At 40.5% G+C, this 23,515-nt stretch overlaps 1 protein-coding gene across 9 annotated transcripts in view; it reads left to right on the top strand.

Annotated features, from left to right (window-relative positions):
• Window positions 1–23,515, top strand: part of dmd (dystrophin) — a 1,998,855-nt gene that overhangs the window by 1,014,218 nt on the left and 961,122 nt on the right. For all 9 annotated transcript variants that reach the window (XM_063050913.1, XM_063050911.1, XM_063050907.1 and 6 more), the window contains 2 exons: window positions 2,454–2,606; window positions 4,739–4,921. In XM_063050913.1, coding sequence (XP_062906983.1) covers window positions 2,454–2,606; window positions 4,739–4,921 — 336 coding nt within the window. The remainder of the gene's footprint in view (window positions 1–2,453; window positions 2,607–4,738; window positions 4,922–23,515) is intronic.

The following is a 23,515-nucleotide window of genomic DNA, read 5'->3' as shown; positions in this document are numbered from 1 at the left end:
AACAGTTCCTGCTGTTATAATCTCAGCTTAGTTTTGGTCCATACACTGGTGTATCAACTAGTTACGTATGCAGTATGAAATAAAACAAAATATACAAACCCACTTTGTTAGTGGCAGTCTTTGGCACACATGTGCTTAACTTCCAAACATATATAGTTTGACCCTGAAACGAGTTCTCACTCATGCTACCAGGGCGATAAGGAATTTTGCACAACAACGCTATGCAGCGCTGATGCCTTACTTGTGAAAATCTTTCCTCACCATATGACCGGTACTTGACGTTCTTTCTGGAACACTGTAACTTCTTTCTACTCCACATGTGAGTTATGGTGTCACTGTTTTCTCTTAAAGGCACGGGCAGCTATTTTAGCATTGCCAGGGTGAATACATAAGTGCATTTTATCAATTAGGAAGTGATATTCACCAGTCACCTGGTTACAGCTGAATGAAATAAGCATAGGATTTAACACTTGCAACATTAATTTCTCACCTTTAAACTTGGCAAGAAGTAGTGCAGTGCTCTTGCATGGACTACTTGGTTTCCTATTGCGAACTTTAAGGTCTTCATAGCAAGGTTAATGATTCACAGTTTACCGAATTTGCAGTTTGAAAGAAGCACTGGATATGTTTCAGTGGGAGTTCCTTATCATGATAGACGTTAGTGGTAAATATCACTAGCATGGCCCTGTAATTGCCCTGTAGCTGCTGAAAAGACATTAACACACGCTTGAGGGGGTTTACCCCCTCACCTTTGCAAAAGCGTGGCAAAGCAAAATTACCAGGGAGAAACTGAACATGAAAAATGAATGCTCCTTTCAAAAACATTGGAGCAGATTAAACCCTTTTGCAGAGATATTCCAACAGAGAAAAGCATCCTGCAAGCAACACTCAGACAATAATCAAGGCAAACTGCATTTATGAAAATGTGAAATTGAACACTTGGAGAATTTCCATTGCCTTTTTCTTGGAATGAATCTTCAGAGAGAGAAATAGAGCAGTTGGTTTAAATCTTAAATTATGCCATAGGTGGAAGAGGTAATGGGCTCACATCACAGTTAAAATTTGGATGAAAATCAGTCACTTTGCTTTGAACCAGTTTCAGCAGTAGTGGGATGAGAGGCAGATGGCCAGTCAGTCATTTAAATATTTTAATGAGGCCACCTGTGATATCTTTCGGCCATTCTTTTTCTAGTGAATCTCATTTGAATTTTTTGAGTCTTAGTAAACTTGACAGTAATATGTAAGTGAGAATTTCAGGGTACATGTCTTAAATGGCCTTGCCTGTGGTTCACTAGTGATGTTCTTTCATCTAAGCTGTTTATTTCACATGACCACCAAATACATCCCTTGGCACCATCGCAGTTGTAACCCCCTTAGCGTCTAATAGGAAATGCCTTTTGCCATTAATTGGTAACTGACTCTATTATCTCTCATTGATGAAATCACACCAGCAGCTATACTTCAGTAGGAGTTTGAAGAAATTTGGTATGTCACCAAAGACTGGAGCAAACTTCTGCAGATGTATGTCAGGGATACTGCCCAGAGGCTCCAATGCACAAGGTTGAAAGAGGTTACAGAGTGTTGTAGACTCAGTCAGTTCTACCTTCCCCTTCATCAAGGACATCTTAAAAAGATAATGTCTCAAGAAGGCAGCATCTACCATTAATGGTGCTCACTATCCGGACATGCTCTCTTCTTGTTACTACCATCAGGGAGGAGGTACAAGAGCCTGAAGACCCACATTCAACATCTTAGGAACAGCTTCTTCTCTGCCATTGGATTTTTGAATGTCCAATAACACTACCTCAGTCTTCCTCTTTTGCACTATTGATTTATTTTTTGTAAACAATAATTTTCATGTGATGAAAAATGAACGTTCCTTTCAAAAAAATTGGAGCAGATTGGAACACATTTTTTGGTGATAATAAACCCGATTCTGATTCTAACCTTAAAGTTCAGTCTCCCTCTGTATATCTGCACTTCTTGCCTGAATACCACCCCAGAATCAGTATCAGATTTGTTATCTCTGACGTACAACATGAAAGGTGTTGTTTTGCAGCAGCAGTACAGTGCACACAATCTTTCTGACTCCTCTAAAGAAGGTTCACTGTACTTCAGCGTTGTTAAACAAGTTTCCCACTCAGCAGGGTTCTGCCTACCCCAGCTAAGTGCTGGCAAGATTGGGAAATTACTTCCCAAAAGCCTCAAAGTGAGTCCTCCGTTCTCTGACCTTGCAGCTGTCAACTAGACAGAGCTCGCACTCAGGCTTAAATCTGTCAAAACGGCTCTGGTGAAAGGTGAGTAATTTCAAATGCAATAGCAAAACCTTCAGAATGGAATTTTGCAGAGGAAAAAATGCTTTGAACAAGTTGTATGAGCTGTGGATCAGTGTTTCTGATCATTGGGCTTTTGTGTTTTGACTATCAAATAATGATCATTGACTGTTTCTGCAGGATTTAAGATCGATAAGAAGGAAAAAGGCTCTGGAGATCACTCCTGATTGGTATCAATACAAGAAGCAGGCTAACAACCTGTTGCAGTGGTTGGACGACATTGAGAAAAGGTTAGCCAATCTGCCAGAACCCAAAGATGACCAGAAGATGAAGGTAACATTCTTTTAGAAACAGGTGTTTGTATTTCTTCCTCCCAGTTTATATATAAAAACAATAGCCATTTTTAAGTAGCTATGGAAGAACAATTAGTACAAGGCTGTGATTTGTGATGCAGTGTAGTTTATCAATATCTGCTGTGATTTGATGACAGCCAGTGTCCTTCAAATGCAGAGTGTTTCAATTTAAATTTTTGTCTTTGCTTGCAATTTTTATTACTGATACTGCTGTATTGCTTAAATGCTTATGTAAATAACAATTCACGTGATGAAGACTTTGAATCAGAAGGTCAACTAATTTTTGAATTTAAGGATATTTCTAACAGGTGCTTCAGAAATGCGCACAGATGTTTAAGTTAAAATGAATTTTATTTTTATACCATGCTTAAAAATTGAAAATCACTTGACTCTCACTGGGTGCAGAGATTTCTATTACACTTGCACTTCTATTTTCTGATAACAAAATTAATTGGTATTTCTGTGAGCTTTTTAATTTGCAATCATTTATTACTGTAGACTCTTCACTTTTCATTGGTAAAAAAAGTTTAGGAAAACAATTTTGAAACAAGCATTTTACTGTCCAAGTACAAGTGTGTCCTTACCACGGTATCCTCTCTGTCACTTGTTTGCTCAGAGAATATTCACTGCTATCATTGCCACATCCCTGAGGATTTGTTTACATATTGCAAAATCAGCTTCTTTTATTATCCATAATTTTATTTGGCTTCTTTACTTTCTTTGTCATTTTTGACTGACAGGTTTAATGTAAACAGCCTACTTTAATAACCTGAGGTAAACATTTTTAAAATGTTATAAACAATAGCTGAGAGGGAATGATGTGGAACATCCTAGAGATTGGATGCTTTTTAATTCTGCATTAAATTTAAAGGGATTATTTCAAATTTAAGGCAACATGTTTATAATTACAACGATAAAATTTCCCTATTTTTTCAAAATACTAATTTTGATGACACTATCCAGATTAGTAATTTTGAGATTTAGAAGACAACTGTCCTTTGTAAAGTTTAACAATTATAGATGAACTGGCAGTTGATGTTTAAAAAAAATCACAGAAGGTACTTTCAGCTGCCATGGAGTTAATATAAGCTTCTGGGAGAAAAAAAACCTCAGATGTTCCCACTTTTGACATATTGAGCTGAAGGTAGTAGCCACATTTCATGGACCAAAGCAGCTGGTTAGTTTTAAAACGTAGGTGGGGCCAGTAATGTAACACCACCACCACTACTCCCCAGATGCTTACAAATGAGCCAATCCTAGAGTTATACAGTACAGAAACAGGCCCTTCAGTGAATCACATGATATGCCTATCTCCACTAATTCCATTTACCCTTATTAGGGCAGTAGTCCTACATGTCTTGCCTATGTAAATGATTGTCTAAATGTAATTGAAGCATAATGGTTATATCCAATACTACCATCTCCTTTGGAAGCGCATTCCAGTTATCAGTTTCACTCTATATATAACAAAAAGTCTTGGGTCTCCTTTAAACATCCCTCATCTTGCCTGAAAAGTTTGCCCTCTTGTTTTTGATGGCCATACCAGGGGAAAATGTATTTGACTATCTACTTTATCTGTCAGCCGCCGTTGCTTCACGGAAAACAAGCACAGCCTATCCAATCTCTACCATTAACTAAATCCAGGTAGCAACCTGATGAATCCCTTGCACCCACATGCGTAGATGTAAATGTGTACTGAATATGACCTCTGCCAAGGCATTAATATGAGATTTTTCAAGATGTCTGTTAATATGTTCATTCACTCACAAGCAAAATACTCCCATGTGAGAATTTGGGACGTTCAACTGCTAATTTAAAATCTCCCATTTTTATGGTTCACTGCACCATCTACTCTCACTTAAAAACTTTGACTTCTCAAATTAAGTTCTGTAGAGCTAGGTACAACTTAAGTTCAACACATTGGGAAAATCTGGGTATTTTGTTTTAGAAGTTTTGTTCATTAACTATTATAATCAATTACATGATAAAATTACATTGAGGAATAAGAACGCAAAAATGTGTTTTATGTCAGTTTCATTGTTTCATTCTTCTTTGACACGATGACACAAAAGCTAGCTAACTGCACTGGGACACTATGGTTTTGCTCAATAGGAGTTGGATGCTGAACTGGAAGAGAAGAGAGGAGACCTGAATGCACTGTACAGACAAGCACAGAGCCTGTCAAAGAAGGGAGCTGGCAAGGCACTGGAGCTTCAGCTGCTCCAGCTCAACAAACGCTGGAATCACATTGAGAGCAAATTTGCTCAGTTTCGAAGATTGAACTATGCACCAATTGTGAGTTTCTCAAAGCAAGCTTTAATCATTTGCTTGCACTGTTCTCTAAAATGGGCCCGTGTATAAAGAAAACATTATAAAAAATGGCTTTGTTGTATTTGCTTGGAAGCAAATACAGCCCTAAAACTTTCTGTCAGGTGCAAAAGTGATTTTTCTCCCCTTAAAAAAATCTATTTTATTGAAAGACTGAAAAGAAATCAATTATTCAGAAGCTAAAATATAAGTATGATATTTACTGGTGAAACACCAAAGTAAAATACATGATTCATTTTTAATTTGCGTCATCTCTCATGACATCCAAAATCAAAGCAGCGTGTTTGCAGACTGTCTTGATGCAGCATTCAGTGGCACAGTTAAACACTGGTCATTTCAAAGGTTCATTCCATGCAATTTTTTGTTTGGGTGAATGTTTTTATTTGGAATATAGAAATTACTGACAAGTTTGAAACCCTTGACAATTCTTTCCTTCCTTAAAGCACATATTGTTAATGGATGTTGACTTGCCTGCTTGGGTGTTTTCCCACAGTCTTGGGCCCTGGCCATTCACATGTGACATGACAAATCTGTGCAAATCAGGAGGAGCACCTCTGTATCTGAGTTGGGTGTTTGTTCCCTTTCTGACTTCCCTTGTTGATGTGTTAGTGAGTAATATTTGAGTACATGATGTTGAGAGTTGGAGAAAGTTTAAGCAAATAATATATTGACCTTTTTCATGTAAAATCTGTTTGACATTTCAACAAGAGTGAAGTCAAATAATCATGCTTCAAACGGTATTGTTGCTTAACTGGGCAACTTCAATTATTCAGTGCAAATTTCAGGTATGTTTTGGATGGATTGGTTGAGTTCAACAATGCTGGTGAATCCTCCAAGTAGTTTCCCTGTCTGGCATTAAAATAAAGTCTGTATTCTCCATTATCAATGCATTTGATATGGAGTTGATACTGTACCATCCTCATTGAATTAACCAGGTGAGTTGTAGACGTCAAGCTGAATGTTATGGATACCAAACTGATCCAGTGGAGCAGGTGATAAGTGAATGACAGAAGTGTTAATGTGGAGCAACATGATCTGCTCAGGAAGCTTCAGGTAGTTTTTTGGAATGGTCAGGGTTAAGCATTGCCTGAAAGGTCACTCAAGATGGTGCTGCTGAGCATCACTCAAGTAACATAAGTGGCGATTTCCTGGGTTTCACATCAGTTTCAGCCTCTGCTGTATCAGAATCAAAATTCAAGGTGCCTAATCTCTTTTTGAAAGTGGTGCCTGGAAATAAATATAACAGACATGTGTTCTAAAGAAGATTGGATCATATGAACACAAAATGTTGCCATAGCCCTTATTTCAGTGAAAAAAAATTGGTGAAACATTGCTTAATTTCTCATCCTTTGCCTTTTAGACAGCCGCAACTACATCTTTGTAACCTGGATGATGGAAGGCTGAGAAACACTTAATTTAAAATCCAGATTAAATTCATTAAGTTGCTTTATTTTATAGACGGCAAGAAAACATGCTAACAATTATAAGCTTATAATGAATCAGTGAATTGCAGAAACCTCTTTAAGACCAATAGTAGCAACCCACTTCACACTTTTGCTGAGGCTTTTCGTGAACTGTGTTCCGATCCACCTCTGATTCTGATCTCAGATGAAGAACTATATGTTCATTTAGCCAGGTCTCAACCTGGATCCACCACCAGCTGATCTGTCCTGCTCACCCGTGCAACAAATGACTCACTTATGTTTAAACCTGATGTTTTCTTGGAAATTTAAGTCATAAGTAAATGAAACCTGCCATATTCATTCTTCTGCTAATGTCAATCCAACTGATCCTCATCCCACCTCTCAAAGAACATGATCAGTAGATAAGTGAGAAAAATGAAGTTGCATCCCAGGGTACTTAAGGAGGTGGCTTTAGAAATCGTGGACGCATTGGTAATCATTTTCCAATGTTCTGTAGATTCAGGATCAGTTCCTGTGGATTGGAGGGTGGCTAGTGTTGTCCCTCTCTTCAAGAAGGGAGAAAGAGAGAAAACAGGGAATTATAGACCGGATAGCCTGATGTCGGTGGTGGGAAAGATGTTGGAGTCAATTATAAAAGATGAAATTACAACACATCTGGATAGCCGTAACAGGATCGGTCTGAGTCAGCATGGATTTACGAAGGGGAAATCGTGCTTGACTAATCTTCTGGAATTTTTTGAGGATGTAACTATGAAAATGGACAAGGGAGAGCCAGTGGATGTAGTGTACCTGGACTTTCAGAAAGCCTTTGATAAAGTCCCACATAGGAGATTAGTGGGCAAAATTAGGGCACATGGTATTGGGGGCAGAGTACTGACATGGATTGAAAATTGGCTGGCTGACAGAAAACTAAGAGTAGCGATTAACGGGTCCCTTTCGGAATGGCAGGCGGTGACCAGTGGGGTACCGCAGGGTTCAGTGCTGGGACCGCAGCTGTTTACAATATATATTAATGATTTAGATGAGGGAATTAAAAATAACATTAGCAAATTTGCCAATGACACAAAACTGGGTGGCAGTGTAAAATGTGAGGAGGATGTTATGAGAATGCAGGGTGACTTGGACAGGCTGGGTGAGTGGGCAGATGCATGGCAGATGCAGTTTAATGTGGATAAATGTGAGGTTATCCACTTTGGTGGTAAGAACAGGAAGGCAGATTATTATCTAAATGGAGTCAAGTTTGGAAAAGGGGAGGCACAACGAGATCTAGGTGTTCTTGTACATCAGTCACTGATAGCAAGCATGCAAGTACAGCAGGCAGTGAAGAAAGCTAATGGCATGTTGGCCTTCATAACAAGGGGAATTGAGTATAAGAGCAAAGAGGTCCTTCTGCAGCTGTACAGGGCCCTGGTGAGACCACACCTGGAGTACCGTGTGCAGTTTTGGTCTCCAAATTTGAGGAAGGACATTCTTGCTATTGAGGGAGTGCAGCGTAGGTTCACAAGGTTAATTCCCGGGATGGCGGGACTGTCATATGTCGAAAGATTGGAGCGACTGGGCTTGTATACTCTGGAATTTAGAAGGCTGAGAGGGGATCTTATTGAAACATACAAGATTATTAAGGGATTGGACACGCTGGAGGCAGGAAGCATGTTCCCGCTGATGGGTGAGTCCAGAACCAGAGGCCACAGTCTAAGAATAACGGGTAAGCTATTTAGAACAGAGTTGAGGAAAAACTTTTTCACCCAGAGAGTGGTGGATATATGGAATGCTCTGCCCCAGAAGGCTGTGGAGGCTAAGTCTCTCGATGCTTTCAAGAAAGAGATGGATAGAGCTCTTAAAGATAGCGGAATCAAAGGTTATGGGGATAAGGCAGGAACTGGATACTGATTGTGGATGATCAGCCATGATCACAGTGAATGGTGGTGCTGGCTCGAAGGGCCGAATGGCCTACTCCTGCACCTATTGTCTATTGACTCATCTCCCATTCCATGTTTGTGACACTCCACTGAAATCTCTAATCTTAATTTTTCAGGGCACTTGTTTTAGGGGCTGTTGAGTAATAGCCAAATCCTTGACCTGGATTTTTATTTTACAGGAAGGGCATTACCCTTGTTTTATTCCTTAATCTCTTCATTGGGTGTCTCCACTGCTTAGCAATATGGTCTTCCATTACATTTGCCATTCCCATTGCAGTTTATAGCTTCACACTACGTAAGAAACTGGCATATGGCTCCCAGTATAATCCCATCAATCCTAATTCTCCTGCTATTTTTCTGCAACCCACCTCTTCTCACATCCTGTTCAACATCCCCATTTCTCTTACTATTAACCTCTATACACAAAAGGGTAATTTAAAGTAGTTTCAATTTAAAGTGGCTGACTACCCTGCTAACCAGCATGTCTTTGGCACCCAGCGATGTGCAGTTTTCACAAAGAAAAACCCAAGGTCAGAATTAAACCTAGTTTGCTGGAGATACGAAGCAACAGCACTACCTGTTGAGCCACAGTATCACCCCAAACTTTGTCACAGTACTTACAGTTCTGCAGTAGGAGTTATTTATATTAGCTATGTCAGTTCTAAAGATATAGATCCTCTTAATCTATTTGCTATTGATACAGCAGTCCTATAAATTATAAGGAACACAGTTAAAAAATCATCTCAAATGAGTACTCCTCTAATTATCCCAAAAAGTATTAAAGTGGACTTTCCAGTACATCAAATCTACACTCAATGTACCATGTTCAGCTTGAGTCTCTAGTCACACATCTTTCGTCATCATAAAGGCAACTGAGGTCCTACTTAGCTTTGCTTTGCAGAACTTTTAACTTAAACTGATCAAGTGGATTAGACTTTTAATGATGGGAAGTTTTCAAATGTATACAGTTTCAATGCCTGTCGACCCTGATGGCCATGAATAAATCTGTCTTTAAATCATGTTTAATTTCACCTGTCCCAGCAAATAAATGACATCTGGTTGGGTTATTGAATCATCTGTGTGTAAATGGATACCATGTTTGTCAGCCACATTTAGAAATGCCCTCTCTATGACACCCCAGAGTTGTGAAAGATGCAAATACATGAGTTGCTCTGATTCCTCTGCAATATTGCAGACCTCCACACCACCTCACCCCTACTCATTTGTGATTTATATCTTTGTCAAGTTCAATAATCTTTTAAAATTTGCCCTACTCTTCCCCCACTTAATAATGTTCAGTTCATGTCAAACAGTGCTCTCTGTATTTCATGCATTGTTCTGATCATTTATTATGTGTTTGTGCCTTCTCTGTATTGTCTCCCACATCAACACCTCAAAATTAATGATCTCCACAGATTTCTCATCCTACACCTTTCTTTCCCTCCTCCAACTCCTTCATTCATGTCTCATTCCTCATCCTCTCCCCCATTCCTTTTTCCTCACCCTGTCCCTTGCACGTATATTTGTGTCTCCCTCCCACCCCTCTGCCTTTCTGTTATCTCTCCCAGTTTTTGCCTCAAGCTCAGCAGTTTTCTCAACGTTAGACTTAGCATGCATCCGATCTTTCTTGTACCCACTTCTCCCATAATTTCATCTTTGCTTGCTGGCATGGTTCTCAGAAAATGGAATTCCCTTCCCAAAAGCTTCTACCACACACTTCTACTTTTCTAAGACTTCCCAACATTTCATTTTTGTGACAAACTATCTGTTATCTTGGCACCCAATTCCCTCACAACTTTGGTGAAAGGCTTTGTTTTTTTCCCCCAAATAATGCAAATGAAGTTGCATTGAATTGTTGATATTTAAGCAAGGTTCCAGCACTTGTGGTAAATAAACTAAATCAAACTTAATTCTTACTACAAATAATACAATTAATAATGCTGAGGGTTGGTAAAGTAAAATACCTTTTATTGTGACTCTCCTTTGCTCCTACAAATACTGTATATGAAAGTATCAGGTACCTGCTGTTTTGAGATTTTTAGCCTCAAATTTGGAAATGGGGAAGCCACTTAGTACAAGTGCAGATGTAATATATTCATTACACTAATTCAAAAGAAGCATTAACTAGACCTCACATTCCAGAGAAGTCGGCATTTTCCTTTGGCATTGTGATAGGATTAGACTTGACAAAAAAAATCTGTGTAATAAGTATAAATATCATTAGAAACACTGTTAACTCAGGGCCAGATTCCATTCAGCCTTTTGTACAAAACACAAAAACTAAGTTCAGGATGACATTTGAAACTAAGGTTCTCCATGCCTTCATTGGTGCATGTAAAACATATAATGCAGTGAAGTGCCTATGAGGGTGGTGCGTTCTCCCAGTATTTGTGCTAATAATTATGCCTTCGTTGACATTATTATTTGCACTATTTGGTCGTTATTTCTTTATAGGATGCTACTGTGTGCAGACTGGATGCACATTTCCAGCAGTGCCAATATTTCATAAGTTATTCCTTGAATAAGAGATGCTTAGGTGACAAAAGGGGCAAGCACTATTTTTCGTCCATTTACAAAATGTTGCAGGGATATTAATTCTAAAATATAATATCTTGTGTGATTTTCTGTTCAACATTAATAGGCTACTTACTGGAATGCAGTAATGGATATAGTAATATCTCGCAGTGTACCAAATATTTCAATTTTCATATAAAGAACAAAAAAATTCTTGGTTATCTGTTTGAATGAAGATACTGTTCTGAGATGACCATCTGCTTTAATATACTTTACAATAAAAGATTAGTACTCTGATTTTCCACTCCAAGCAGTGACCAATTTTACATGAGTATCACTAAATTTGATTACATGGAAGATGAAATGGAACCATGCAGCTTTTATTTTACAGCAAACTGAGTTATACCACATCAGAGTTCAGTTTAATTGGGAAAACAGTGAAGTTCTTGTTACCTTATATTTTTAAAGAAATAATTTTATCGGAGCATTAGTCATGTTGTACCAGCATTCCATTTAGTTGTTGTTTTAAAAATTAGAATCAGGTCTAATCTCACTGGCACGTCATGAAATTTGTTGTCTTTGCGGCAGCAGTACAATGTAATACATAATAATAGAGGGAAAAAATCAATTACAAGAAATATATATATGTGTATATAAATAAAATACACTTCCTAAATAGTTAAATAATTAGTGCAAAAATAAAAATTTAGAAAAATAAAAAGAAGTGGTGGGGTCGTGTTCATGGATTTCAATGTCCATTCAGAAATCGGAGGGCAGAAGGGGGAAGCTGTTCCTGAATCATTGAGTGGGTGCCTTCAGGCTTCTGCATCTCCGTCCTGATGGTCGCAATGAGAACAAGGCATGTCCTGGGTGGTGGGGGTCCTTAATGATGGATGCCGCCTTTCTGAGGCACCGCTCCTTGAACATGTCCAGGATACGATGAAGGTCATTGCCCATGATAGAGCTGACTAAGTGTATATCTCTCTGCAGCTTATTTTGATCCATGCAGTAGCCCCTCCACTCCCCCAAACACATACCAGACGGTGATGCAACGATTTAGAATGCTCTCCACGGTATATCTGTAGAAATTTGTGAGTGTCTGGTGACATAACAAATCTTCTTATACTCCTAATGAAATATAGCCACAAAATAAATTGTTTTCTGGAAAAAGTCATATATGGATTAAAAATAAAGTTAAACTGACAATTTTTAATCAGTTATGATTTATAGGTTGGTAAGGTAAAACAAGTATAATGGAAGTGAAGGGAAAGCGTAATATTTGAAATCGTGGCGTATTTTTGTTGTGAATTTTGAAGAAATGAGGGAAAATGATTTTAGACATTGAACTTCATGATTAGCTCATTACACTGCTCTAAAGTGTCAGTTCTGCTCTGCCCTGCTCCCCCCACCTGCTTCATCTGGCAGTGAAGTGTTGGTCCATTCCTTCTACCAAGGGAGTCTCTATCTTTGCACAATGGCAAGTCTAATCATCTGGCTGTATTTGTAATCATAGCACGTAAACTGACACTGAGGACTGCAGCACTAGTGCTGAGGACCATGAAGGTCTGGGTGGATATGTCACCAACTTCATCAAGATCTGCCTGGATGAGTATCTGCTTTAAGAACATACCAAGTCTTTCCAAACCAGAAGCCCTTGGTGAACAGTCTGCTGAGGACTAAATATATGATGTTCAAGACAATCAGTCCTCCTTTCCTCCTTTCCTCGGTCGCTTTCCCCTTTCTTTCCTCCTTTCCTTCTTGCCTTCCTTTCCTCCACTCCATCCGTCCATTCCTACCTTGCTACTCTGTTGTACAGTTAGAGCAGTGGGGATGCCAGGCAGGATAGTGTCATGCTTCTCTTGTGGGATGTGGAAAGGCAGGGACTGCCTCCAGGGAAGTGAGAACTTGTACAGGTGGGATGTTTTTCACTTGAACTGGAGAGGAAATAATACTCTTGTGGGAAGGTTTGCTAGTACTGCATGGGAGGGGTTAGGGATTTGAAAATGGAATTGCAAGTGAATGAGAATCAGAGAGCCAGATAGTGGAGTGGTTGTGGGGAAAGATGTCGTTAAGCCTACAAACAAAGTCAGGAATCGAAAGATTGTGCATGGTGAGACTAATATTCTGAGTTCTGTATATTTCAATGCACAAAGTATTGCAGGAAAAGCAGATGAGCTGAGGGCATGGATCAATTCAAGATTCAAAGATTCAAAAAACTTTATTGTTATTCTAACCGTACATCAGCTCTGCAGGGCAGAATGAGACAGCGTTTCCCAGGAGCAGTGCAATCATAACATAACAAGCGCAACTCTAAATAATAAACATGACAATAAATAGTAAAACACAACAGCCACATGTCAGTTAAAATCAAGTTATAAGTGTCCAGTGCAAGTTAAAAGTGTCCAAAGCAGAGTCAGGTAGAGCAGCTATTTAGCAGTCTGACTGCCTGTGGGAGAAAACTGTTTAGTAGCCTTGTGGTTTTAGTTTTGATGCTCCTGTAACGTTTACCTGATGGCAGAAGAACAAACAGTTCATGGAGAGGGTGTGAGGGGTCTTTAATGATGTACTGTGTCTTCTGGAGGCATTGACTCTGAAAGAGGTCTTGGACAGAAGGTAGGGAGACCCCAATAACCTTCTCTGCTCCCTCTGCAAGGCTTTTTTGTCGACAGCACTGCAACTGGAGTACCAGGTTGTGATGCAAATGGTCAGCACACTCTCAACCACGCCTCTGTAGAATGTAGTTAAGATGTTAGTGGGGAGTGATGCTTGTTTAAGCTTCCTCAGAAAGTGCAATCTCTGCTGGTCCCTTTTCACAATCCCAGTGGTGTTCCTGGACCAAGTGAGATTGTACAAGATCTGCACCCCAAGGAACTTGATGTTTTCCACTCTCTCCACTGTGGAGCCGCTGATGCTGAGGGGTGTGTGCTCAGGCTGAGACCGTCTGAAATCGACGATCATCTCCTTGGTTTTGGTGACATTAAGCATCAAGTTGTTATCACTGCACCAGCTCTCTAGGTGTTTGACCTCCTCTCTGTGCATAGTTTTGTCATTTTTGCTGATGAGCCCCACCTCTGTGGTATCATCAGCAAATTTAATGATCAGGTTCTCCTTGAATCTGGCTGCAGAGTCATGTGTTAGCAGTGTAAACAGCAATGGGCTAAGCATACAGCCTTGTGGGGATCCAGTGCTCAGTGTGATGGAGTCAGAGATGTTCCTGCCAACACGGACTGACTGTGGTCTCTCTGTCAAGAAATCCAGAATCCAGCGACACATGGCAGTGTTAAGGCCAAGCAGCGACAGTTTCTCCACTAGTCTCTGCAGGATGATGGTATTGAACGCTGAACTGAAATCAATGTACAGGATTCTGGCATAAGTGTCCTTGTTGTCCAAGTGAGAGAGAACTGTGTGCAGTGTGGTGGATATTGCGTGCTCCGTAGAGCGATTTGGAGGATAAGCAAACTGTAGAGGATCCAGCGATGAGGGGAGGCTGGCTGTGATATGAGGCTTGACAAGCCGTCCAGTATGTGGAATTATGACCATAAGACATAGAAGCAGAATTAGGCCATTCAGCCCATCAAGTCTGCTCTGCCATTGCATCATGGATGATCCCGGAACCCACTAAACCCCATACACCTGCCTTCTCACCATATCCTTTGACGCCCTGACCCATGAGGAAACTGTCAACTTGTGCCTTAAATCTACTCACAGACTTGGCCTCCACCACAGTCTGTGGCAGAGCAATCCACAGATTCACTATTCTCTGGCTAAAAAAATTCTCCTTACCTCCGTTCTAAAAGGTTGCCCCTCAATTTTGAGGCTGTGCCCTCTAGTTCTGGACACCTCTACCATGGAAAACATCCACTCCACATCCACCCTATCTAATCCTTTCTTTCTTTGTTTTGCACGTGCCTGCGTGTGTGCGAGTCTGTGCGTGTGCGTGCTTGCGCGTCTGTACGTGTGTGTCCGCGTGTCCGTGCGTGCGTCCATGATGATGTCTTTTTCATGGCTTTTACAAGGTGCGGAGCGAGAGAGGGACTGTGTGGCGCCTCACTCCTCATGCAGACATTTCGCAGTATTTTTCCTTTTGTTTTATGAGGTCAAGTTGCAATCTCGACACTCAACCCGGCATGGATGGAAAGCGTGCTCGGGCTATCTAGTCCTTTTAACATTTGGTAGGTCTCAATGAGATTCCCCCCCCCACCACATTCTTCTAAATTCTAGTGAGTACAGGCCCAAAGCTGCCAAATGCTCCTCATATGTTAACCCCTTCATTCCTGGAATCATTCCCATGAACCTCCTCTGGTCGCTCTTCAATGACAACACATCCTTCTGAGATATGGGGCCCAAAACTGTTGACAATGCTCCAAGTGTGGCCTGACTATTGTCTTATAAATGCTTAGCATTATCTCCTTGCATTTATATTCTATTTCCCTTGAAATAAATGCCAACATTACATTTTCCTTCTTTACCACAGACTCAGCTTTTAAATTAACCTTCTGGGAGTCTTGCACAAGGACTGCAAAGTCCCTCCGCCTCTCTGATGTTTGAACCTTCCTCCCATTGAGAGAATAGTTTGCACTATTGTTCCTTTTAGCAAAATGCATTATCACACATTTCCCAACATTGTAGACATTAGTAAGACTTGAAAGCAGGAGGGCAGGATGGGAAGCTCAATGTTCCAGGGTTCCGTTGCTTTAGAGGTGATAGAGTGGGAGAGATCAAATGGGGGGAGGGGTAGCATTACTGATCAGGGAAAATGTCATGGCAGTGCTCAGACAGGACAAACTGGAAAGCATGTCCACTGAGCTCTATATTGGTGAAAATAAGGATTAAGAAAGGAATGACCATGTTAATAAGATTATATTGTAGACCACCCAACAGTCCAGGGGATTTAGAGGATTAAATTTGTAGAGAGATCGCAGACTATTGCAAGAAACATAAGGTTGAGAGAGTTGTTGATTTGAACTTTCCATATATTCATTGGAACTCCCATGTTTTATAGGGCTATATGGGATAGAGTTTGTAAAAAGTGTTCAGGAAAGTTTATTTAATCAGTACATGGAAGTCCCAACTACAGTGAGTGTGGTACTAGATCTTCTATGATGGGATAAGAAAGGACAGGTGACAGAAATTTTTGTGGGGGAGCATTTTGCATCTAGTAATCATAATGCCATGAGTTTCAAGATAATTATGGAGAAGGATAGGTCTGGTCCTCAGGTTGAGAGTCTAAGTTGGAGAAAGGCCAATTTTGATAGTATCAAAAAGGTTCTGTCAAGTTGTTTTCTGGCAAAATGTACTTGGTAAGTGAGAGGCCTTCAAAAGTGTAATTTTGAAAGCACAAAGTTTGTATGTTCCTGAAAGAATAAAAGGCAAGTGTAACAGGTTTAGGGAGCCTTGGTTTTTGAGAGATATTGAGGCCCTGGTTAAGAAAAAGAAGGAGGTGCAGAGCAGATAAAGGCAGGAAGGAGTATAAGAAAATAATTAAGAAGGAAATCAGAAGGGCTAGAAGAATGCATCATGAAGTTGCTCTAGCAGACAAAGTGAAGGAGAATCCCAAGGGCTTTACAGATATATTAAAAGCAAAAGGAAAGCAAGTGAGACTATTGGTGCTCTGGAAAATTATAGTGGTTATCTATGCATGGAATTGAAAGAGATGGGGGAGAACTTTAAAGAATTCTTTGCATCTGTATTTACTCAGGAGACAGGATCAATAAAGCCCATTGATTGAGTCTATTGAAGTGAGACAAAGCAGCAGTGTGATCATGGATCATTTAATGATTACAGAGCAAGATGTGTTTGCTGTCTTGAGGAAAATTAAGATGGAGAAATCCACAGGGTTTAACAAGGAGTTCCCTCAGATACTGTGAGAGGTTAGTGCAGAAATTGCAGGGGCCCTAGCAGACAGATCTAAAATATCCTTTCCATGACTGAGGTGCCAGAGGATTGGAGGATAACTAATGTTGTTCTATTGTTTAAGAAAGGCTCTAAGAATAAGCCAGGAAATTATAGGTTGGTGAGCCTGACACTGTAGTTGGGAAGTTATTGGAAGGATTCTAAGGGACTGGACATAGAGTGCCTATAAAAACTATTCACCCCACCCCGCCCCTGGAAGTTTTCATGTTTTATTGTTTTACAACATTCAATCACAGTGGATTTAATTTGGCTTTTTTTGACACTGATCAACAGAAAAAAACACTCCTTTGTGTCAAAGTGAAAACAGATCTCTAAAAAGTGATCTAAATTATTGATAAAGTAATTGATTGCATAAGTATTCACCCCCTTTAATGACACACCAATCATCACTGGTGCAGCCAAATGGTGTTCGGAGTCACATAATTAGTTAAATACAGACACCTGTGTGCAGTCAAGGTGTTTCAATTAATTGTAGTAAAAACTAGACAACCAGGTGACCCATTGGGGCACCCTTTGAGAGAAAGGTAGTGCAGTCTGATGTGATGTGCTTTTGAAATTAAAGAAGAAAAACTCAGTTTATTAAAGAAGAAAGACGTGTAGCAAGACAAGTATAGCTCCTCCTCATTTAACGAAGGACACTTTTGATGACAACATTTCTGGTTGATCTGCCACCCTTCAAGAATACTCTAATGTTTTCATTTCTTTTTCCCCACCTTAAAGCCACATACAGCTGACCATGCTGGAATACCGGTTTCTCCAAATAAATCACCACATTCTTCATGGTTTGGCCTTGCGCCTTGTGTATAGTCATAGCAAAGCATGACTGTATCGGGAACTGGCTCCACTGAAGAGGGACATCTTCCTCTTCTGATAAATTGAGAGTAATTCTTGGGATCATGACAATGTCATTTTTGAACGCACCAATGTTTATCTTTGCTACGATGAGATTGTCGTGCAGTTCTTCCACCATCATTCGCGTTCCATTGCAAAGCCTTGGTGGATCCATGTTCCTCATTGAAATGATGGGAGATCCCCTCTTCAATTACAGTTTATGTGGGGGCAATCCAGAGAGTTCGACCGAATCAAGGAATTCTGTTGGAAAATGAGTGGCATTAGCTCCTTTACTTACAGGATTGAAGGAACAGTATTCTTTCATGATTCCAGGGAAGCATCTAATGCATGTGAAGTTTATTTTTCGCATCATTTCATTGAGAGGAACCAAGATAGAATTCCTCGAGAATAGTTCTGCAGGATTGTCGAATGTCGGGTAGATGAAATCAACGCATTCTTCCGTAGTTTTTGCTGGCAGAATCATATCTTCAGGTAATTCGATTTCATCATTTTCATTTTTCTCAATCTTGTCTTCTCCAACATCCAATAAGAACTCAGAATATCGTCCTTCTTCCTCACTCAATCGCATGTTTCTCTTCAATTGAAACCTGATGAAGCTTCTCCATAAGTAGGATGTTTTTCATGCATGAATTCTCTACTTCAGCATCATTTCCGTGTTTCACAACTGCTAGAAGCTGACAGAAATCACCAAATCAAATGGTGAAAATACCCCCGAAGGCCTCATTCTTGCTGCATACATCACGAAGAGTCTGGTCCACGGCTTCGAGGCTCTTCCTCCTATCCCAGACAATAAGCCTCGCATTTTGGAGTAAATTTGCAATGTTGATTTTTTTTATTGATGTTACAAGAGACATCTTCATTGACTTGGAGGGGTATTTTGAATCTTGAATGCGCTGTCCTACCACCAGGCATCAATGTTGCTGCAATACCTGATGATGCTATAGCAATAGCAACACCTCCATCTCCCCTAACTTTAGTGAAGATCAAGTTGATGATAAATGTCTTGCCCATTCCTCCTGGTGCATCAATGAAAATCATTAAAGAGAGATTACTTTCCAAGCAGTTGCACACATATTCATACACTTCTCTTTGCCGATTATTCAATAGGGTACTCTTTGCCGCATATTCTCAAGTTGATCTTTCCTTTTCTCCTCTGTCTCTTCCTCTCTCCTCCTCCTCTGGCTGTTTTTGTTATTCTGGAGACGTGCAGCCCTTTCATCCTTCGTCTCTTCCTCTCTTCTACCATTTGTTCTTTCTCTCTGGTCCTGGAGTCGTGCGGTCCTGGCTCGATCCGATTCTTGTTCTCTCCTCCTTCTGTGCCTATTGTTGTCATTTTGGAGATGTGCATGCCTCTCCTCCTTTGTCTCTTCTTCTCTCATCTTTTTTGTCCTGATTCTTTGATCCTGGAGTTGTGCGGCCCTGGCCTCATCCGATTGTTGTTCTCTTCCTCTCCTTGCCATTTCCCGATGATGTCATCTCTTGACCATAATGTCCTCCTTCTCTTTCCATGCAGCATAATTAGGCTGTCTTTTTTTTTACCTGATGCTTGATAGAAGATACGAAACAGTAACACCAAAGCCTCCAGGGTGCTGATTTCTTTTGATGGTATGGTTGGCATTCTCCTAAATGGATGTGATAGCCCTGCCCTTTTGCTGCGGTTGGCGTTGCTGCTGTGAGCATCGTGAGGCGCTGCTGATGCTGGCCGTGCACATGTGTCGTGGTGTCATGTTGTGGCTTCCATTAAAGCTGTAATCAGTTCGGGTTGTGGAAAGCGGGGCCTGTTGATTGATGAGTGAGCAATTTTATCCGAATATATAACCCTGAACTTTGCATGCATTCTGTAAGTTAGCGCATTTTAAGTTGATTTAGTCCAAAAAAAAGTGCCGCTGTAATGCACTGTTTGGGCTAATTGGAGGTCACAGACAGACAAACAGAGCATGAGAATTTTAGTAGTATATAGGTATGCCTCTATCTGGAATGGAAAGCATAAGTCAGGAGATGGATACAAGAACATTTCCAAGTCACTGAATATCCCTTGGAGAGCAATCAGTCATCAAGAAATGGAAAGAATATGATGCAGCTGTAAATCTGTCTAGAGCAGGCCGTGCTCAAAAACTGAGTAACCTTGTAAGACAGAGAGTAGTGAGGGAGGCCATCAAGAGACCTATGGCAATAATAGAAGAGTTACAAGCTTCAGTGGCTGAGATGGGAGAGACTACACATAGAACAGCAGTTGCCTGGGTGCTTTACCAATTGTAGCTTTATGGGGGAGTGGCAAAGGGAAAGCCATTGTTGGGGAAAATAAACTCTCATGAAATCTCAGCTAGAGTTTGCAAGAAGATATGTGGAAAACTCTGTAGTCAGCTGGAAGAAGGTTCTATGGCCTTATGAAACCAAAATTGAGCTTTTTGTCCATCAGACTAAACACTATGTTCGCGTAAGCCAAACACACACATCAAAAACACACCATCCCTACTGTGAAGTATGGTGGTGACTGCATCATGTTGTGGGGATGCTTCACTGCAGCAGGCCCTGGAAGACTTGTGAAGGTAGAGGGTAAAATGAATGCAGCAAAATACAGGGAAATCCTGGAGGAAAACCTGATGCAGTCTGCAAGAGAACTGCAACTTGGGGAGAAAATTTGTGTTCCAGCAAGACAATGACCCCAAGCATAAAGTCAAAGCTATACAGGAATGGCTTAAAAACAACCAAGTTACTGTCCTGGAGTGACTAAATCAGAGTACAGACCTGAATCCAATTGAGAATTTGTGGCTAGATTTGAAAAGGGTTGTTCATTCATGATCCCCGTGCAATCTGACAGAGCTTGAGCAGTTTTGTCAAGAAGAATGGGGAAAAGTTGCTGTGACCAGATGTGCAAAGCTGATAGAAACCTATCCACACAGACTCAAGGTTGTAATTTCTCCCAAAGGTGCATCTACTAAATACTAAAAGGGGCTTCGTAATTCTATAATCAATTATTTTGTGTTTAATAATTGTAATAAATATAGACCAATTTGTAGAAATCTGTTTCCACTTTGATACGAAAGAGTCTTTTCTTTAGATCAGTGTCAAAAAAGCCAAATTAAATCCACTGTGATTCAATGTTGTAAAACAATAAAACATGAAAACTTCCAAGGGGGGGAGTGAATATTTTTTCTAGATACTGTATAAATATTTGGATAGACACTGACTGATTTGGGATAGTCAATATGGCTTTGTGTGTGGTAGGTCATGTCTAACCAATCTTATGGAGTTTTTCAAGGAAGTTACCAGGAAAGTTGAAGTCAAAGCAGTGGATATTGTCTACATGGACTTTAGCAAGGACTTTGACAAGATTCCGTATTGGGAGTTGGTCAAGAATGTTCAGTTGCTTGGCATTCGAAATGAGATACTAAATTGGATTGGACATTGTTTTCACAGGCAAAGCCAGAGAATGGTAGTACATGCCTGCCTCTCTGACTGGAGCCTGTGACTAGTGGTGTGCTGCAGGAATCAGTGCTGGGTCAGTTGTCTATATCAGTGGTCTGGATGATGATGTAGTTAACTGGATCAGCAAATTTGCAGGTGACACCAAGATTGGGGTTGTAGTGGACATCAAGGAAGATCATAAAAGCTCGCAGCAGAATCTAGGCCGGCTGGAAAATGGCAGATGGAATTTGATGCACACAAGTGTGAGGTGTTGAACTTTTGAAGTACAAACCAGCATAAGTCTTGCACAGTGAGTGGTAGGGCACTGAGGAGTGTGATAGAAAAGAGAGACCTGGAAGTACAGATGCATAATTCCTTGAAAGTGGTACCACAGGTAGTAAAGAAAGCTTTTGGCACTTTGGCCTTCATAAATCAAATCATTGAGTGCAGGAGTCGAGATGTAATGTTGAAGTGGTATAAGACATTAGTGAAGCCTCATTTGGAGTATTGTGTGCAGTTTTGGTAACCTACCTACTGGAAAAATGTCAATAAGATTGAAAGAGTGCAGAGAAAATTTACAAGGATGTTGCCGAGACTTGACGACCTGAGTTGCAGGGAAAGATTGAATAGGTTAGGATTTTATATCCTCTAATATGTTGAAGAAAGAGGGGAGAGTTGATGGAGGTCTACAAAATTATGAGGAGTATAGATAGCTTAAATGCAAGCAAGATTTTTCCACTGACGTTAGGTGAGACTGGAACTAGAGGTCATGGGTTAAAGATGAGATGTTAAGGGTGACATGAGGAGGAAATTCTTCACTCAGAGAGTGGTTGGAGTGTGGAATGAGCTGCCAGCAGAAGTGGTGGATGTGGGTTCTAGTTCAACATTTAAGGAAAATTTGGATAGGTACATGGATGGGAGTGGTATCCAGATCTATGGTTCGGGTGCATGTCAATGGGCCTAGACAGATGAGTAGACAGACCAGTTTCCATGCTGTAGTGCTCTATGACTCTGTAACTCTTAAGTTCCTCTAAGGCAAAACCTGACAGCATAAGTGACAGTGATGCTTCACTCTCTCACAAGCTCAATAACTGTTATGCACACGTTGAAATGGAAAATAGCAGTACAGCTATGTGAATCCCAACAAAATCAGCGACACTGTGATCACTATCTCAAGAGTCCAATGTCAGAACATCCTTCAAGCATGTGAACCCGTGGCAAGGCATTGGGCCCCTATGGTGTGCTTGGTACGTTACTGTTTTCCTGATCAGTCGACTGGTGTTTTAAGCACATTTTCCGCTGCAATCTGAGTTTCCCACCTGTTTCAACAATCATACCAGTGCCCAAAATGAAATCAGGGTGAGCTACTTAGATGACTGTCGACTGGTAACACTTACGTCTACCATAATAATGAGCTTCAAGACATTGGCTATGGCAAAACTTAACTCCAGCCTGAGCAGGGGCTTGGATCCGCAGTAATCTGCATACTACCACAAGTCTAAGCAGATGTACTATCTTTGACAAGAGCAAAACATATGTCACACTACTGTTTAACGATTACAGCAATGCCATCATCCCTTCAGTCACAGAATGTCGAAGAGTACAGACCCTTCGGCCCACAATGTTGTGCCAGCCTTTCAACCTCCACCAAGATCATCCCACATAGCTCTCCACTTTTCTTTCATCAATATGCCCATCTAAGAGTCTTAAGTGTCCTAATATATCTGCCTATATCATCATCCACTGCGGTGGGTTCCATTCCACTGCTGTGTAAAAAAAAACAACCCCTTATACTTTACTCCAATCACCTTAAAAGTCTGTCCTCTCCTACACAAAATGCTGGAAACCCTTAAGGCCTGAAACGTCGAATGTACTCTTTTCCATTCCTGCTGCCTGGCCTGCTGAGTGCCTCCAGCATTTTGTGTATGTTGCTCAGATTTCCAGCATCTGCAGATTTTCTCTTGTTTCTGTCCTCTCCTATTAGCCACTGCCACCCTGAGAGAAAAGGTGAAGGCTGTTAACTCTATCTTTGCCACTTATAATCTCATCCTTCCTCCAAAGAGAAAAGCCCTAGCTCACTCAACCTCTCCTCAAGCTTCTAAACCTAGGCTTCTGTACCGCCTCATGCAACAGGATCCTCGTCAGAATCAGAATCGGGTTTGATATCACCAGCATATGTTAACTTAGCAGTAGTAGTGCAATGCAATACATGATAAACATAGGAGAAAAAATAAATAAATTAGATCAAGTATATATATCTGCATATTAAATAATTAAATTAAGAATCGTAGTGCCAAAACAGAACTAAGAAAATGAGGTACTGTTCTTGGGTTCAACGTCCATTCAGAAATTGTATGGCAGAGGGGAAGAAGCTGTTCCTGAATTACTGACTGTGTGCCTTCAGGCTTCTGTGCCTCCTTCCTGAGAGTTAGAATGAGAAGAGGGCATGTCTTGGGTGATGGGGTTCTTTGATAATGTACACCACCTTTCTGAGGCACCAGTCTTCAAAGGTGTCTTGGATATGATGGAGG

The sequence above is a fragment of the Mobula hypostoma genome, chromosome 6 (genome assembly GCF_963921235.1).
Source record: "Mobula hypostoma chromosome 6, sMobHyp1.1, whole genome shotgun sequence".
Lineage (NCBI taxonomy): Eukaryota > Metazoa > Chordata > Chondrichthyes > Myliobatiformes > Myliobatidae > Mobula > Mobula hypostoma.
Note: the sequence above shows the minus strand (reverse complement) of the source record. Positions and strands in the feature narration are given on the sequence as shown.